We start from the raw sequence: 19,237 nt of genomic DNA on the forward strand, positions 1-19,237 counted from the left end.
CTATAGGCTAGGAGCATGGCGTACTGAACAGAGGACCCTTTAATCCATAGCCTCCTTGTAAAAATAAGACGACCAGATCCAACTTGTCTGGTGCTAGCAGGCAGCCAGCTGGCACTAAAGGGCGACCCCAGAGGGCTACCTGGAAGGCTGCCAGTGACTAAGAGAGTCCCGGGCCTCAAAAGCCTCCTGGACAGGGTCTGTGTAGTGTAATACCCTGGCATAACAGCATTCTCCCTTTACACATCACACCATTCATTACAGGCCATAAGAGTAAATTATTTGGTCCTTTTTATTTTATTTTGTATATCTTAAAAAAAAAAAAAAAGAATGGTGATCTCAGATGAAGGCACATGGTAATCTGAATTTCCTCACAATTCAAGGCATAAATACTATTCACTGTTCTCTCTTTGTGCATCTGTTTTACTTTGTAATCATATGACAACATCAATCTCAAAGGAACTGCCTGTCTCAATTCTGCATGTCCGGACAAAGCCATGACCTAAACAAAACTGTCATGTTGAGTCATTCACACTTTGTCAGATTATTTAAATGCCCATTGCAGTCAAAGTTCAGTTTTTCTATGTTTTGTAGCAATTGTACAACAGCTGATTAACTAACACTGTAAAAGCGTTTAAACAATCCTGATAGTTGCTGCTTGAAAATCCAATCGACATAGGACCTTCTAATCAGCAGGTTTGCATGGGCGGGAGTTTCATCTTGCCACGTGACGTCACTAGGCGGTAATTTGGTTAATAGACCAATAACAAAGAGAGCTCCAAACATAGAGATCCAATTAAATTGCTAGAGGGGTCTATGTTATAAACCCTCAAAGTTCCAGAATGGAGTGAAAATGGCAGCCAAATTGGTCAGGGACAAATCCAAACTAGTCTATGAATGGCCGTTGAGGCATAATCCAGATTTGATTTATGCAGAAAAATACATGTAAGGCATGTGATATACCTGAAATTGTGTATTAAAATATTGTCAGATCATTTTAAATACCGTTTTTATACACATTTTCTGTATAAGTAGCCTCTAAAATACATGATCCTAAATGTCTACATTTTTGTTTTCTTGGAAAGCTGTGAGTGCTACATTTTAAATTCTTAAAATGTATTATTTTACACAATATCTGATCGGAATGGCTGACCTTTCGGCCATCATAAGAAGTGTCAAGTCTCGTCTAGTATTCTAATTCCTAATTCTGCCAATAACAGCTAGTTTTCCGTTTTCCCCTCCCAACTCAGACCACTCAGAAAGTCCTAGCAAAATTCTTGCTTGAGAAATAGTTTTTTGCCCATTTTTTATTGAAATCTATTACATTAATGTACTTAGCTAATTGTTACCCATAAATTATTTGATATTGATATAAAAACGGCTAATTGGGCCTTTAATGTCAAACTGACAAACCCTTAAAATTAAAGATATTTGACACTGTGTTAGGCTAAATCATGTAAACTTGAGCAAGTGTGTATTTATTGTGTAATTTGTGTACCAGTTTGATCTTCTGTAGTCAAATGCACCTATAGCCTCAAACCTCAAACATAACATTGGTTTGTTAATCATGTTTTAATTCATTAAAGCAAATTAATAGTTTTTTATTTTGTATTGTTTTGTAATTGATTACATTGCAGATACCAAACAAATTCAAAGTTACGCATTCGGCTACATCCGTCAATCATTAATCACAGTAGCACAAGCAACTTTGAAACAGGTGACCCACGTCGCACAATACTGAGAAAGACGCCCTCTTTACAAACCCAAGGTTGCGCTGCGGCTGTAGGCTTTTGTTCGTGTCTCTGTTGTGTATGTAGCCTATTTTCTCTAGACTTGTCTGAATAAGGAAATGTAATAGGAATCCAGAACCACCGAGTGTGAGAAGTGACTCGCCCTACAACTTAGGCTACAGTACTTTACTCCGTAAATTAAAAGTAGCTATAAACGCACGTATAAATGCCTTGATATACCTGGACTCTTGCGGAAAGACCAAGGAAGGTGATAGCCTACATTTACGCACGGATTGGGAATTCTGATTTTTAACCATGGGGAAAAGAGCCGCGCTGGCGACTTACGATAAAGAGTTCAGCTTTGTCAGTCAAGTTGTCAAATATCTACTTTTCCTTTTTAACTTAATATTTTGGGTAAGTATTTAATATGTTTAGATTTCTGCTGGTTTTGTCTGCTGATTTTGCGTAATCTGTGCACCTCACTCTGCCTAATTTAAATTTACGCACACATTTTCATTGTACAAATTTTCATTGTACAAATTTGCTGTGAATACTGGTTAATCGTTCATTTAGGCTGTTAGTTTATTATTGCGTGAATGCATGAGAATCCGCCTCACTAAGAAGACACGTTCTTTCTAAGCCCCACAAAATAGTTATGTGATACAATCATGTATGATATCAAAAGCCCCCCCCCCCTAATGACCATTCACTGGGCTGGTTTTTCTAACCATTGGCCTTCAGGCAACATATTCAATAAGATGAAACATTTAGCAATGTTTTTATGCCTTTGCTTCTATGCTACAAAACAATCATAATCAATCCTTAACCTTGGAAAATAACCAATATTGCCTATTCAAAGGAGTACATGATCGAGAAGTAGAGGTTGTATTCTGCTTCATGTTTGACACCAATGACTCCTACTAGTGTCATACTAAAGGAGTGCTTATTTGCTGATGAACATGTTTAAACAGCAGCTACAACATCACAGCTGTGATAGTGGTGAGGAATGGAGCTACAGGCATGCTAAGGAATGCCTGCACATACTTGCAGCTCTCTCATTGGTCAAAGTGTCACCTTGTTTTGGAACTCATTTGTGTTTAAATAACCAATTTTACTCCATTAATAATGGACCTAGTCTGGATAGACGTTGGCTGCTAGAATACGTTTAGACCTAAATTAATAGTCTTTATATAGAGGGGACCCAGACTCTCATTTCAATAATAATGTGAAAACCAAAAGGAGCAGTAAACAAAACTCCATTATACACTGCTCTGTATATGCCAGTCCACTGTCACAACTCCTTTTTTAACCAAGCTGTTGCCAAGCAACACAAAGTTTCATTTATTCATATGCTGATGGTGCAACATGGGGTTCTGTGAAAAGGGGGCCCATGCACTCTCCTCTCCAAATCTGTTTAGCAGTCAAATGAGCGTATCAAATATGCCTTTTAGATACTTCAATCACATCCTAGAAAGCTGTTGAAACAGTTATCTGTGAGTGTTATTTGCTCTTTTCTTTTTTGTTGTTGCTAGACTTCATCAAATGCTTGTTACAGTTGCATTTTGCATGTTTGACTATCAGAAACTAATCTTGGCCCCATTTTTTTCCTTTTGAATGAGCTTTCCTTGTCACATATCAAAATATGTGAGGAGGACCCCATCCTCCTTTCCCCCCCATCACTGTGTCACCAAGCACTGATGTGCCTTTGATGGTGATGACACTAGTGTCGGCGCTGTTCTGAGCAACCTATGACACATTAGGAGATAGGAGCTCTTTGAAATATCCAGGCTTGGCGTTCTGTATTGAGTTCATACCTTTGATATGGGCCCTGCTTTAACATCGCACAGCATAGGCAATCATCCCATGCCTTGGCTGTCAGTGTAGGCACACATGTCTATAGTGTCGGCAAAGGCTAGAATCTGGCCTAGTGCCCTTTGACACAACCTCTCGCTCTCTCTTTCCCCACTGCCATCATCTCTCACGATCTGTTCAACAGAAAAACATCTGGGGAAAAATGTGCCACTGAATGCTCCTGATCTCATGACATCTGCTTTGTTTATGATTGTCAGCATGCTGCCTGATTTAGCTACTTCCCCAAACGTTGTCCTTAAGTACAGAATATCTATAACAACTATAAAAAGGCAGCCAGCTGTTAAACATTAACAACTCTGGAAGCAGAAGTTTGCAAACTACGCAAATTGATAGTACAGATGTGTCAGCCTACTGTCAGGTGCTTGGGGGAACCGTAACTTTCACTCACTGTTCAACACTTAAGGGGATTTCTGACTAAGACGCAAGAACAAGCAGCCTTGTTATTGCAGACTGGGATTTCCAGTGTTGGGTTTTAGTCCGTACTGATTTGCAGTGTTAATAGGTTTTGACGTGGATTTATGTCCAGTTCTGCTGTGTTTACACTCCATAACTAGCGGAAACCTAGCATAAACGTTTGCCTACCTTAGCTCTGGTCCAGGGTGTTAGTACGTATTCCTCTACTAACACCTTAGCTCTGGTCCAGGGTGTTTAGTAGGCATTCCTCTACTAACACCTTAGCTCTGGTCCAGGGTGTTTAGTAGGCGTTCCTCTACTAACACCTTAGCTCTGGTCCAGGGTGTTAGTACGTATTCCTCTACTAACATCTTAGCTCTGGTCTAGGGTGTTAGTACGTATTCCCCTACTAACACCTTAGCTCTGGTCCAGGGTGTTAGTACGTATTCCTCTACTAACACCTTAGCTCTGGTCCAGGGTGTTAGTACGTATTCCTCTACTAACACCTTAGCTCTGGTCCAGGGTGTTTAGTAGGTTCTTCCTCTACTAACACCTTAGCTCTGGTCCAGGGTGTTTAGTAGGTTCTTCCTCTACTAACACCTTAGCTCTGGTCCAGGGTGTTTAGTAGGTTCTTCCTCTACTAACACCTTAGCTCTGGTCCAGGGTGTTTAGTAGGTTCTTCCTCTACTAACACCTTCGCTCTGGTCCAGGGTGTTTAGTAGGCGTTCCTCTACTAACACCTTAGCTCTGGTCCAGGGTGTTTAGTAGGTATTCCTCTACTAAGACCTTAGCTCTGGTCCAGGGTGTTTAGTAGGCGTTCCTCTACTAACACAGTAGCTCTGGTCCAGGGTGTTAGTACACATTCCTCTACTAACACCTTAGCTCTGGTCCAGGGTGTTTAGTAGGTATTCCTCTACTAAGACCTTAGCTCTGGTCCAGGGTGTTTAGTAGGCGTTCCTCTACTAACACCGTAGCTCTGGTCCAGGGTGTTAGTACACATTCCTCTACTAACACCATAGCTCTGGTCCAGGGTGTTAGTACACGTTCCTCTACTAACACCGTAGCTCTTGTCCAGGTTGTTTAGTAGGTTCTTCCTCTACTAACAGAGAGGAGTTAATTAACTAGCAGAGGCAACTCTTTCTGGTTGTGCAACGAGACCAGAGCTAGTCCTTCCTATGCATAGCAGATAAAGACAAATTCATAAACAGGAAATGACAGGGCTTGAGGTTAGCTATGTGCAAAACAACATGTAGGCTACAGTGTCAGTGTGTCCACACCCGGATGTGCCCTCAAAATACTTTCCTTTCAGGTTTTATTCTTCATTATGTATGATAATTGTATCATTACATCTGCTAAATTTACCACATGGGTCACCTGCAGAAGTGGACATGGAAAAACAGTAACTCAGGAACACACTAATGTAAAATAATTTCATTCACCATAAACAATTTTTTACATGTCAAAATGATTTCACTCCCAGAATGCGGACGGAACCAGGTTTCCCCCCCCATCTCCACCCCTGGCCACTTCTACATTGTTTTACAAGTTTGAACATGGACGTCCTAAAAACAAACTCCTGATTGTTACAGTCCAGTCCCTCACAACGTACCACAAGCAAGAGCTACTCTTCGGCCTTGTGCAAACAGGATAAGATCTTGTAAAAACTTGCATCTCTGGCTGTGAGGAATGCATTTTTGACTTCGTTTTTCACCCCCCCTGGCTAGCTGGAGTATGTGTCTGGAAGGACACATCTAACACCCTGCATAGACTGTTAAAAGCGAGGGAGTCATCAGTATTGCTACAAATGTGAACTATGGTGTGAGAGGTTATCTGAACAAACCACCAAGGAAGATATCTATCTCTAGTGACCACATGGTAATTCCATTTGAGGTACAGAGCTGTAGGATGGCTGCTCATTTTCTGTTTCCATTTTCCCTAAATAACTTAGAGGGCAGAATTTACACCACAACCAATGAATCGCTCAACTCAAACTAATGACTGGATAGGTGTCTCAAGAGTTTATTCTCTATCTTTGCATACATAACAACAGTGTTTTTGTAAACTATCCATTTAGCCTCCTTTGTGCAGAGGAAGACTAGTCCTTACTCGGAGGACAGACTAGGCTTTTCCCTCCAAAGTGCAAGGTGTGGTAACTGGATACTGGAGTGGGAGAGGGGTTGCTGTGTGCTCCTTGTTATGTTGGTGAAGCTGCAGGTTGGAGTAAAAAGTGAAAGGGCCATTATAAGAAAAGCCCTCTGATCGCTGCCAAGTTGTTTATTTAGTCAAACGAGAACGAACTCTATAGAACAGAACATATCCCAACTCACTAGTTCTGAACTGTGAACCATCAGCCTATTATGGATAAAGTCACTAGTTGAACGTTGTTTGTTGGTTCCGTTATATGATTCTCAGTGTGCTAAACTGTATATTTGAGAATCCAATTTAGTTTTACATTGTATGCCACTTTTACTCACTCTGACTAAAACTAGTGTAAATACTACAGCACATCCACTTTGCAATGGTTCTGTTCTGTTCTGACATGCACTGAATTGTTTTTGTTTAAGTTTTAAGTTACATACACATTGCTAGTGTTGTAGTCAAGTGACTAAACCTCAAGTCCCACTAGAGTCCCAAGTCACTAGCGTTGGAGTTGAGTCACAAGTTCCTTGCTTATGCTAAAGCTTGTGCTCCGACAATCTTTCAAGCTACAGTTAATAGCATAAAGAAAAATAGCTAGCTTAGTATACTGAACAAAAATATAAACTGGGCCTTAGGATCTCGTCACGGTAACTCTGTGCATTCAAATTGCCATTGAATCAATGAAATTGTTCTTATTGTCTGTAGCTTATGCCTGCCAATACCATAACCCCACCGCCACCATTGGGCACTTTGTTCATAACATTGACATCGGCAAACTGCTCGCCCACACTATGCCATACATGTGCTCTAAGGTTGTGAGGCTGGTTGGATGTACTGCCAAATTCTCTAAAACAACGGAGGCGGCTTATGGTAGAGAAATTAACATTAATTTCTCTGGCAACAGCTCTGGTGGACTTTCCTGTAGCCGGCATACCAATTGCACGCTCCCTCAAAACTTGAGACATCTGTGGCATTGTGTTGTGTGACACAACTGCACATTATTGTCCCCAACACAAGGTGCACCTGTGTAATGATCATGCTCTATGATCATATTATTGATATGCCACACCTGGCAGGTGGATGGATTATCTTGGCAAAGGAGAAATGCTCACTAACAGGGATGTAAACAAATTTGTGCACAACATTTGAAAGGAAAGCTTTTTGTGCATATGGAACATTTCTGGGATATTTTATTTCAGCTCATAAAACATGGGACCAACACTTTGCATGTTGGGTTTTATATTTTTGTTCAGTGTATATTAATAAGGCTTGTTAGGTAATACAAGAGTTGTAGATAGCATGTTGAATTATGGGAAGGAGATAAACTTTAATGAACAACTAAAGCCTGGTTCACATGGCAGGTGGAAGTGACTCAAATCCTTTTTTTGTTGTTGCATATCCCATTGTCATCTGTTATTTTTCCTGCAGTCCGAACAGCCAAAAAGCACATGGAATAGGATATTTCAAGCCACATTTCAAACTACCTTCATAGGTGGTTTGAAGTCTGATACGTCACATGGCCAGGAATCAGATTTGTGTCTGAACGGTCAAATCTGAATTATCAAGTGGTTTTTAGACTGTTATTTGGCATATTGTGTTGCTTGCTAGCTACTCTGTTGACAGTTTGACAAGATCATGTGGTAGCCAACTAGCTAGTTAATTGTTTACAAACCCATTAGTGAATGTGCTAGAAAGCTACCTAACTAGTCAGTTAACTGCTGTGGCCAAAAAGGACTCCTTTTGAAAGTTGGATCATCTTATCCTTTTGAGGCTTTAAAAGTGTCCTTGCACTATGATTTTGAACATTCAAAGCAACTGGGAAACGTCCATGGCAGGAGTCGTCACCTTAGCCTGCTACATAACTTCTGAGTGCTAGGAAGCACGAGCACCACACCACCAATCAGCCTATGCCACTGTGCACACACACCCATCGTTACTATAACAACTAGCATAGCCTTGTCAGCAAATGACTGCAGTCTTAACACACACACACATCTGATTTGGTCACTTGTAACTTGCTGTTTGGACAGTCACTATTCCTAAATGGATTTGGAAATTAAAACTGATTTGAGCATTTAAGGCCTGCAATGTGAAGAAGGCTAGTGATCAAGACTGAGTTCAAGTCACCACAATGGTTGAGTTAAGAATCATGAAAAGTTCAGGACTCGTAGGCCTACAGCACCTCTGCAGGGTGTTAACTGATAATCAATGTTTTCCCCTTTCATTGTCAATCTGTGTGATTGACAGGAGAGATGACCAATGGGGCTAAGTTGTCACCACCATAACAACCAGGGTTGAAGTATGGATATAGTTTCTCAGTGAAAGTGTTGCCAATGAAAGAAGATATGAGACTTGTTCTCCACATCATAAAAGGAGACCTGACCCTCCTCAAAATCCACAAACACCCCCACTCTCCTGAGCTTCTTCTTAAGGCAGATTGCGGTGCAACCAATAGGACAGACCCAATCACCTAGGAGTCTTGCATTCCAGAATCCATTTTCAGGGTACCGTAACAGGAGGGCTCTGTTTGTAGACTCTTTAATTACTCCCCAAACCTAGTAGTTTTTCCCTCAACCTGCACCTCGTAGTAGAAACTTCCTGAGGAGAAGCCCTCCTTTCCCATGACACTGGGAATATTCCAATTTCTTTCCAGATCATATTGGAGAGTATGTTGCCTGTATCCATCTCTCACTTTTTTTCCCGTCCTCAGACAGAACAAGATAGCGATGTCTTGTATCAGGGTCCAGAGTCACATCCACTGCCCATTGCTGGACCCTCTTCATCTCAGCATCACACAACTTCTCCATCTCCTTGGTAACGGTATCCTCCAGCTGAGACACAGCTCTCCTTAAGTTCCCCACACACACATCACAGTAAACACTGATCTTAGTCCAGTCCCTGGTGTTCATGGGGTGCACAGGGATGGGAAGCTCTGGACTAGATGAAGGTGGTCCTCAGTGTGTGAAATCTGCTCTAGCTCAGTGCCTCTCCTCTTTAACTCGGTGATTTCCTGCTCCAGCTCTTTAAGGAGCCCTTCAGCCCGCCTCTGCTGCTTTGAGCTCTCCAATGAGCTCAGCCTGGCTTCTTTCAATGAACTCTACCAGAGCAGTGAAGAACTGCACATCTGCTATTTCTCGATGTGCGTCTTTCTTGCTGACCTCCACTGAGCGTTTTGATATCATTGATCTTCTGCAGTCGCTCCCGGATCATTTGCTGCACTTGTGACTCCATCTTCCCCAGATGAGCCTTCCTCTCCCCAAACTCTTCCCCGAGAGGGACGGTGTGGTGAGTCTTGTGGTCAGTCTCTGTGCAGAACTGACACACACACACGTCTGGTCAGTCCTACAGAACAGCTCCATGAGTGTGTTGTGCTTCTTACACATCATGTCTTCCAGGTTCTCCACAGGGTCGATCAGTTTGTGTCTCTTCAGTGCTGGTGCTATCTGATGAGGCTGCAGGTGAGTCTCACAGTAGGAGGTCAGACACTCCAAGCAGGACTTCAGTGCCTTGAGCTTTTTCCTCAGTGCAGACGTCACAGGACACTTCTCCAGGCTCGGCAGGCTGCTGGCCTGGGATGCTGGGAACTTCCCCTTTAACAGACTTTCTAAACTGAACAGCCATCTCAGCGATGAAAGTATTGACGCAAAGCTCTGGTCTGGTGTAAAACTTCTGCTTACACATTGGACACTGTCACAGTTCAGTGGTATTCCAGTATCCACTGATATAGGCCATGCAGAAGGTGTGTCCACATGAAGTGGTGACAGGGTCAGTGAACACATCCAGACAGATGGAACACAGGAACTGCTCTTCCGACAGCACACTACTGGGGGACACGATTTCTGGAACACATTAAAATATTAAAATATAGACTTCCTGGATGAGTCAAGGAAGATGAGAGCTAATCTTAATTTGAATAAGTCAGTTCTTCATTCTAAAGCCATCATACTTTTACTGAATTTCACTGTAGAGCTACTTATCAGAGCTTATTTTAACCCTTTTTAATGTACAGTCGTGGTCAAATGTTTTGAGAATGACACAAATATTAATTTTCACAAGTCTGCTGTCTCAGTTTGTATGATGAGAATTTACATATACTCCAGAATGTTATGAAGAGTGATCAGATGAATTGCAATTAATTGCAAAATCCCTCTTTGCTATGCAAATGAACTGAATCCCCCCAAAAAAATTCCACTGCATTTCAGCCATGCCACAAAAGGGCCAGCTGACATGTCAGTGATTCTCTCGTTAACACAGGTGTGAGTGTTGACAAGGCTGGAGAACACTCTGTCATGCTGATTGAGTTTGAAATAACAGACTGGAAGCTTCAAAAGGAGGGTGGTGCTTGGAATCATTGTTCTTCCTCTGTCAATCATAGTTACCTGCAAGGAAACATGTGCCGTCATCATTGCTTTGCACAAAAAGGGCTTCACAGGCAAGGATATTGCTGCCAGTAAGATTGCACCTAAATCAACCATTTATCAGATCATCAAGAACTTCAAGGAGAGCGGTTCAATTGTTGTGAAGAGGGCTTCAGGGCGCCCAAGAAAGTCCAGCAAGCGCCAGGACAGTCTCCAAAAATTGTTTCAGCTGCGGGATCGGGGCACCACCAGTACAGAGCTTGCTCGGGAATGGCAGCAGGCAGGTGTGAGTGCATCTGCACGCACAGTGTGGCGAAGACTTTTGGAGGATGGCCTGGGGTTAAGAAGGGCAGCAAAGAAGCCACTTCTCTCCAGGAAAAACATCAGGGACAGACTGATATTCTGCAAAAGATACAGGGATTGGACTGCTGAGGACTGGGGTAAAGTCATTTTCTCTGATGAATCCCCTTTCCGATTGTTTGGGGCATCCGGGATAAAAAGCTTGTCCGGAGAAGACAAGGTGAGCGCTACCATCAGTCCTGTGTCATGCCAACAGGAAAGCATCTTGAGACCATTCATGTGTGGTGTTGCTTCTCAGCCATGGGAGTGGGCTCACTCACAATTTTGCATAAGAACACAGCCATGAATAAAGAATGGTTCCAACACATCCTCAGAGAGCAACTTCTCCCAACCATTCAGGAACAGTTTGGTGACGAACAATGGCTTTTCCAGCATGATGGAGCACCTTGCCATAAGGCAAAACTAAGTGGCTCGGGGAACAAAACATTGATATTTTGGGTCCATGGCCAGGAAACTCCCCAGACCTTAATCCCATTGAGAACTTGTGGTCAATCCTCAAGAGGAGGGTGGACAAACAAAAACCCACAAATTCTGACAAACTCCAAGCATTGATTATGCAAGAATGGGCTGCCATCAGTCAGGATGTGGCCCAGAAGTTAGTTGACAGCATGCCAGGGTGGATTGCAGAGGTCTTGAAAAAGAAGGGTCAACACTGCAAATATTGACTCTTTGCATCAACTTCATGTAATTGTCAATAAAAGCCTTTGACACTTATGAAATGCTTGTAATTATACTTCAGTATTCCTTAGTAACATCTGACAAAAATATCTAAAGACACTGAAGCAGGAAACTTTGTGAAAATTAATATTTGTGTCATTCTCAAAACTTTTGGCCACGACTGTAGTTTAAAGGTAAAATCCGACTTTAACCAGAAAGGATTAATAGCAGGGTGTGTGTAGCAGGAAGATGACTTATCCTCACCTGCTACAGTAACCTCTCTCTCTCCACTCTCTGCTGTGTGGATGGGTATTTTCTCTCTCCTCAGAATCAGACGGAAACAAAAATGTAATGTTTTATACAATTCAGAGGTCTCCAGGGGGAAGATTCTGGTTCTGAAAAGCAGCTTAAAGTTTCTGTAGTCGAATGTTAAATTTCACTTCAGCAGAGTGACATCCCCTAGCTCCTGCCTGGCTGTGTGTGTATCTGCTCCATAGAGTTATAAGATGGTCTGCTCTTAAAGGAGAAGAGTTCCATTTCCAGAGTGAGCTGTTTCTCACATACCTCCTTACTGTTTTATATACATTTCCACACTGAGGTTGGAATAATATTGTGAATATGATAATGCCCTTTTACTGTAAGAGCTGTTTGAAAATGTACTTTTGGCCTGCCTGTGACATCACCAGGTAGTACATTTGGTAATAGACCAATACAAAAATAATTCCTAACCTCTCTGCCAATAACAGCTAGTTTTCAGTTTTCCCCTCCCCACTCAGACAACTCCCAGACAATCCTAGAAACATTTTTGATTGAGAAATTGCTCTTTGCCAAGAAGGTATTTTTGTTTAAAATTAAAATGGTCAAAAACAAACAATCACAGTAAGGTAATTAATGATTTGATATTGAGATAAAAACATCTGCTTTGGACAGTTTAAACCCCTCCTGTTCTCCTCCTTTGAGACTGCGTGTCTTTCTTCTGTGTTATACTTTCACAAAGACACTATGTCCAGGTTCATATTTAGTCTACTTTCATATCGTTCTACTCCATATGCCTAGTTACAACAAGAAAAATAACATCGTGACGTTTTTCTTTTAATTTTATCAGATGATCTCATTGGTGTTGATGTCTATTGGCATTTACGCGAGGATGATGAAACATGCCGGTAAGTGATCCTCCATTGACTCAATCGATGCATACATTCAGTGTGAATTTCCAGAGCTGTTTGTATGGCATTCTAGTGGTGCTTTCAGACTGAGTTCAATAGGCCTAGGTCATGCACCATACTGTAGCTAAACGTTTTTCAACGGAAAACGAAAATGAGTTTCTTATTGGACCAGGTAGTCTCACCCCATCCTGTTTCACTCCATTTCTCCTGTTTTGTGCCTTTATGAACACGACCCTGGTCGCAACACCAAGGCAGAAATGCAAAGGCAGTACAGGACGTACAGGACGTTTATAGAGTATGTCATTTTGTTTTATGTGGTTCCAAAGGTCCCTCTGTTAGGAGCAATGTCAAATATGCAAACGGCTCACAACTTCTTCTAAGGTTTGATGAATATCCCCACTATGTTTGTAATTCCTTCTAAGATAAGAACCAACTTCAGTCATTGTAAACAAATCAAGTTCTCTCTCTCACTCTTTGGTGCCACGTATACTCTCTCTCTCCACTCTCTCCGGTACATGATTCTTTCACTTGCTCTCTGTCCCTTCTCTCCCTCTCTTTCTCCCTCTCCCAGAGGCAGCCATGGCCTGTCTAGCGGTGGACCCTGCCATCCTGCTGCTGATCGTGGGGGTGCTCATGTTCTTCATCACCTTCTGTGGCTGTGTGGGCTCCCTCAGAGAGAACATCTGCCTCCTACAGACAGTCAGTGGTCTAGCCCACTTCTAACTCTTTTTAAAAGAGCATCCTCAAATCAAAATCAAATGTTATTGGTCACATTCACAGAATACACAGAACAGGTGTAGACTTCACCGTGAAATGCTTACTTACGAACCTATTCCCCACAATGCAGACTTGTAAATATTTGATAAATAAAACCTTCATGCCTACCTACCTTCCTTGAAGAAATCAGTGATCTGTTAAGGATTGGTGGGTGAAGGCAATAAGATAGAAATGGTGCTTTCACGTAGCCAAACGAATGAATCAGTGATCTCTACCTCAAGGAAGGCAGGCTGGAAGGAAGGATGCATTCTAACAATATTGGAATTGGACCACTGCCAATTATCAGCTGTGTTGTGCTCTATCATTTGAATAGCCTAGTATGAGATACTTTAGTCCTCCTCAGGTTATCTGCTGATGGGGGGTTTTGACCCCTGAAAGATTACCAGGCTAATACATTCTTATCCATAAGACTTGAGTGACATGCCCTCAGACTGAACAAATTATTAACTCTTCCTCCCTCTCTCTCTCTCTTTCTTTCTCGCGCTCTCTTTTTCCTTCTTTCTTTCTTTCCTTCCTGCCTTCCTTCCTTCCTTATTTACTCCAGTTCTGCATCTTCCTGACTATCATCTTTCTGCTGCAGCTAGCTGCAGGTGTCCTGGGCTTCGTCTTCTCAGATAAGGTACTGTATCTCCACTAGGAAAGGATAGAATTATCAGAGTATCACTATGAGAATTATGGGGGTATCACTGGGAATTATGGGGGTATCACTATGGGAATTATTTATATTGGTTGTATCATGCAGCATTTTATTGCCAATAATAAACTGTACATGTCGGTTCCCCCTAAGAATTTTACTCTGGGAACTCATTCCCACACGTCCCGTCTCCTCCACCCCGGCCTCTAGCTAGGTCATTATACCATAACCAGGTCCTAATATTCTGTCCTTCTCCAGTTCTTGTTAAAGAAGTGCAACATCTCTCTTTGAGGTCAATTCAATAGATTGTTACTGTCCCCAAAGGGCAGTTCTTGTGCAGAATAAAATCTGCTTAATTGAAACGTACACACAGCATATACAACAAGAGGAAAATAGAAATCATTAAAAGAGAAAGATTTGCAGTGAATTCACAATATTTACAAGAGCAGCCAACGAAAGCCATGCTTTTGGATTAGACTTTCATACATTGTGACTGTTGAATATGGTTGGCTTTCTAATGTTCTATTGGCTCCGTTAGTGCTCATATCAGTTCATTTAAGTAATTACCGTAAGATAAGGGTCAGAAATATGATAATGACGACAAAAATGCTAATGTACATTTAGAAGAAGTATTTTTTTGGGGGGGCTGTTTGCCAGTCTGTGACTTGTGGTCAGAGAGCGCCCTCTGCTGCTAGTTGCCTTCAAATGCACTTCACCGGTCGATTTAATTCACCCAGCAGCAGGCTGTTGGTTTTCAGAGGAATGTACCACGTGTATACTTTGTGTGCGCGTGCCACTGTGCGTGCTTGCTTGCGTGTGTGTTCATGTGTGTCAAGACATAGAACGCAGCTTAAAGAAAGTCAGGTCTGTTTTCTAACTATGGGGGTATTATATTACCAGGATTTACTCAGGATAAATAAATGTGTGTAATTCAATGGCCCCTGCTTGTGGGAACAATCTTGTCTTGCTCAGGGTACAATTGAATGTATTAGTTGATTGACTAAACAAATTATTTAAAGCAAATGTCATCTTTCTTTTCTGTATTTTCTAAAGGCACGGAATAAAGTGAGTGAGATTATCAACAATGCCATCGTTCATTATAGGGATGACATTGACCTACAGAACCTCATCGATTTTGGTCAGAAAGAGGTGAGGAGTATAACTGGAAAACAACACTGTCTCACTGTAATACTTGTTGTTCCCAAATAATACACGTTGAACTCAACAAGTACTGTACAGCGACGGTAGTTACACTACTGTTTATTCAGTATTGAAGGGTCTCTGTCAGATTTGGTCGAGGTTTTGAGATGACCCTTTTAGGTTCCTCTATCGTCCTCAACTGAAAACAACAGTTCAGTTCATTGTATAGGTCTTAATCAGAAATGTGTCTCACAAGCTCTTGAGTTAAAAGACAACATCTACACACCACACTGAGTTTCACACAAATACAGACTGACAGCTGTTGACTACACAGGCTATACAATCCATTACCAATGACTTGTTTGTCCTCGTCTCCTCAGTTCAGCTGTTGTGGAGGTGTCACCTACACCGACTGGTCTCAGAACATGTACTTCAACTGCACCACAGACAACCGCAGCCGAGAGCGCTGCTCTGTTCCCTTCTCCTGCTGCCTGCTGTCTAAAGATGAGGTCAGGGGTTAGAGATCGGGGCCTTGGGGTATTACAATCATCTTGCCAGCAACTTGTTACAGTGGTTAAATCATGACAGGCTACAGTTAAGTGTGCTATTTTTATGTTCCACTTTATTGTCAAGTGTGGTTTAGTTTCAACAGAGCACAATGTGCATGCTCATGTATGTGCTTGTGCATTCTTGTGCACGTGCATTGTAATTAAAATGTATCCCTCTCTCTCTCTCTGCAGGCAGTCACTAACACAATGTGTGGTCAGGGGATGCAGGAGCTGCCATTCCTGCAGGCTGGTGCCTTCATCCACACCAATGGCTGCATCGACAAGCTGGTCAACTGGATCCACAGCAACTTGTTCATGCTAGGGGGCATCGCCCTGGGTCTGGCTATCCCACAGGTTAACATCACACACACACTTGTATAGTCTATTTCAGGGTTGGGGTCCATTCGAATTGATGTCACTCAATTCCTTCAAATCAAACATTAGAAATACATAGCTTCTCCTTTTCATGTTATTAAGAAGTAATTGAAAGTAGATGTAGTTATTTTAATTGTTAAATTGGAATTTCAGTTTATTTCTTGAATTGACTGACTTCAATTTAATTTGACCCCAGCCCTGGTCTATTTAGATTCACATTGTAACTCTATGGGCACATCATCTAGAAGTGTAGAGAGGGTCAGGAACCACGTGAAGTTACTTCTCTAAAGTCACTCCATTGCTCACCCAGCCTCTATTGTTTTCCTGTGTTCTCTCTCTGTCATTAGCTGGTGGGGATCACTTTGTCTCAGATTCTGATCAACCAGATAAAGGACCAGATTGAGCTTCAGAACTACAACCTGCAGCACCGTACAGACCCTTGGCAGTAACCTGGTCATGATTAGGTCCTACCCGATCAAACTGGACCAGGACTAGATCATCAACCCCAGGGTCACCCAGGGGGTGTGGGAGTCTGGAATTCTACCCCCTTCTGCTGGATGGGGCTCAAGCTTTCATGTAGATGTTGTTCAATTTCAAGGCTGCTTGATCATTTCAATGGTGCAAGGACTGGCTTTGAGGCCAAAGATTCTGGTTGGATGATCCACCATTTGACAAGAGTCGAGACGTCGAAGTGGTCTGCTCTCTTTCTGCGTTCTTGATTCTTATGCATGTCTATTTTTGTTCAGTATATATTCTAACCAACTGAGCTACCAGAACCAATGGTTTATTTCCTGAATGGGTTGATGTGGCTGAGGGACAAGACCCATGTGAAATGGCTGAGAAACCAAGATTCCGAAAAAGTCCAGATGCCTGGACAGTGTGTCAATGTCTGCTTGTTTCGTTTTAGCTCACCCAGTATCCCGGATGGTTAGCGTTTTCACTTTATGACCAATGGAATGGTCAGTGTTGAAACTCTGCCCACCCTGTGCCCCAGGGGAGCTAAAAGGAATGCATCTAATCAGGAAGTACTCCAGCCAGACAGCCAATGGAGAACTCCTCCATTCACACCTATTCGTCATTTGACTCATCTCAAATATGGCACGATCTGTAATTTATTGAAAAGGGAAAAAACCCAGCAACCGGAGTACAAACACTGCTGAAATAATGTAGACTCTGTCCAGTTGCTCTTTTGTCAATGCGGTTTACGCCATTGATCTGTTATTTATATCCATCCAGTTATCCCCTAATACTCTCATAGGGTTGAGAACAAGACAATTCTGTCGGCACTTCTCAAATATGGAAGAGCAAACCCAAGTAATGTAATAAAGCTCATTAGCTAATGGTGTGTATGTTAAATCTCCCAACTGTAGTTTGCCATGCATGCTATAACAAGTTTTATAAACTGGGTCTTTTGATCGCTGATTGGCTGAGAGCTGTGGTATATCAGACCATAAACCACGTGTATGACAAAGCCTTTCTTTTTACTGTGCCAATTATGTTGGTAACCAGTTTGTAATAGCAATAAGGTACCTCGAGGGATTGGGGTATATGGCCAATATACCACGGCTAAGGGCTGTACCTAGGCACTCAGCGTTGCGTCTTGCGTAAGAACAGCCCTTAGCCGTGGTATATTGGCGATATACCACACCCCCTCGAGCATGATTGCTTAAATAAATCATTGGACATGCTGCTTACGCCAAATCCTGACTCGTTGAACCAGACAATGTTTTTCCACTCAGTTGTCTAGTGTTAGTGATCGCGTGCCCACTGGGACCGCTTCTTCTTGTTTTTAGCTGATAGGAGTGGAACCTGGTGTGGTCACCTGCTGCAATAGCCCATCCGTGACAAGGACCGACGAGTTGTGCGTTTCGAGATGCCGCCTGTTAGCTTGCACGATTTTTGTTTGTCTCACCATTCTCGGTAAACCCTAGACAAGCCCAGGAGACCGTCCGTTTCTGAGATCCTGGAACCGGCGCACCTGGCATCAACGATCATACCACGCTCAAAGTCACTTGGGTGACTCGTTTTGCCCATTCTAACACTCAATTGACAACAACTTAATGCCTCGATGCCTATCTGCATGCTTTATATAGCAAGCCATTGACAAGCGACTCACTGTCTGTAGGAGCGACCATTTTCGCGAACGGGGTGGTTTACCTAATAATCTGGCCAGTAAGTGTATATTTCAAGCTAAATTGACTGTAAATACATTCCTTTCAATAAATCATATCGTTTACATATGAAGCATTGTGGGTATCAATACAGACCAATAATGTAATTGTAGTTTATTACTCACTGAGCTACTAGGGGATTTCCCCATTTGAAAGCGCAACAGAAAGGCCTGATTTTATAATAAACAGTCTTATTTTCCGTAACGCCTTTACACAAGCACTGGTGTTTAGATTGGCAAGCGCTGCAACACTGGAGTTTACACTAATGCTGTTACTCTCCATAACATAACCATGTTGGGCCGTCGGCTAGCCCTGTTGGCATTTCCCCTCACCGGGGTTGTGTTCATTAGAGCACGCAACGGAAATTAAATTGAGCGCTTCCTATGGGACAAGTCCTGTTTTAGTCCGTTTTGTTCCTAATGAACACGACCCAGTTAGGTCCACTGGGAATACCAGTTTTGTTTTCTCAAAATGTGGGTCAACATACTGTTACTGGTCAAGGCTACTGGTTAGCACTGTATTTAAACGGTACAGACGGGTGTGGAATTCATTCTAGGAACTGACCCATGTAAAATCCTAAGAATTAACATTCAAAAAACACATTTTTACATGTTAAAATTATTTTCCCAATTCCCCTTAGGTACAGAGAGTATTTACTTTGAATGTACGTGGTACAATGGTAATTACTCTCTTATGTAAAGACAATAGCTTATGAATTCTTTATTTGTTTCTTTGGGAATCATCACAACAAGCACTCCAATCCATGTATCAGCTAGTTGGTTACCAATTGTGTTGAATTCATGTAATTAAGTGCCAGAAACTACCCAATGACACCATTTGTAATTGTCCTAATAAACAGCAGGTAAATACCAGTGGAAACGGTGGTCTAAAAGGAAGTGTTACTGTATATTTAAGTGTCT

General features: G+C 42.1%; 1 protein-coding gene across 2 annotated transcripts; it reads left to right on the forward strand.

Moving 5' to 3' along the window:
- Nucleotides 1–1,725: 1,725 nt before the first annotated feature.
- Nucleotides 1,726–19,196, forward strand: tspan33a (tetraspanin 33a). 2 transcript variants are annotated; one of them, XM_055906106.1, is made up of 8 exons: nucleotides 1,726–2,141; nucleotides 12,612–12,669; nucleotides 13,244–13,371; nucleotides 13,994–14,068; nucleotides 15,137–15,232; nucleotides 15,604–15,732; nucleotides 15,968–16,125; nucleotides 16,494–16,582. In XM_055906106.1, the coding sequence occupies exons 1-7, from the start codon at nucleotides 2,043–2,045 to the stop codon at nucleotides 16,091–16,093; spliced, it is 711 nt and encodes a 236-aa protein (XP_055762081.1). In that variant the 5' UTR covers nucleotides 1,726–2,042; the 3' UTR covers nucleotides 16,094–16,125; nucleotides 16,494–16,582. The 2 variants fall into 2 exon arrangements, with proteins under 2 accessions (XP_055762081.1, XP_055762080.1); XM_055906105.1 differs by having other exon boundaries at nucleotides 1,727–2,141; nucleotides 15,964–16,125; nucleotides 16,494–19,196.
- The last annotated feature ends 41 nt before the right edge of the window (nucleotides 19,197–19,237 follow it).

The sequence above is a fragment of the Salvelinus fontinalis genome, chromosome 39, assembly GCF_029448725.1.
Source record: "Salvelinus fontinalis isolate EN_2023a chromosome 39, ASM2944872v1, whole genome shotgun sequence".
NCBI lineage: Eukaryota > Metazoa > Chordata > Actinopteri > Salmoniformes > Salmonidae > Salvelinus > Salvelinus fontinalis.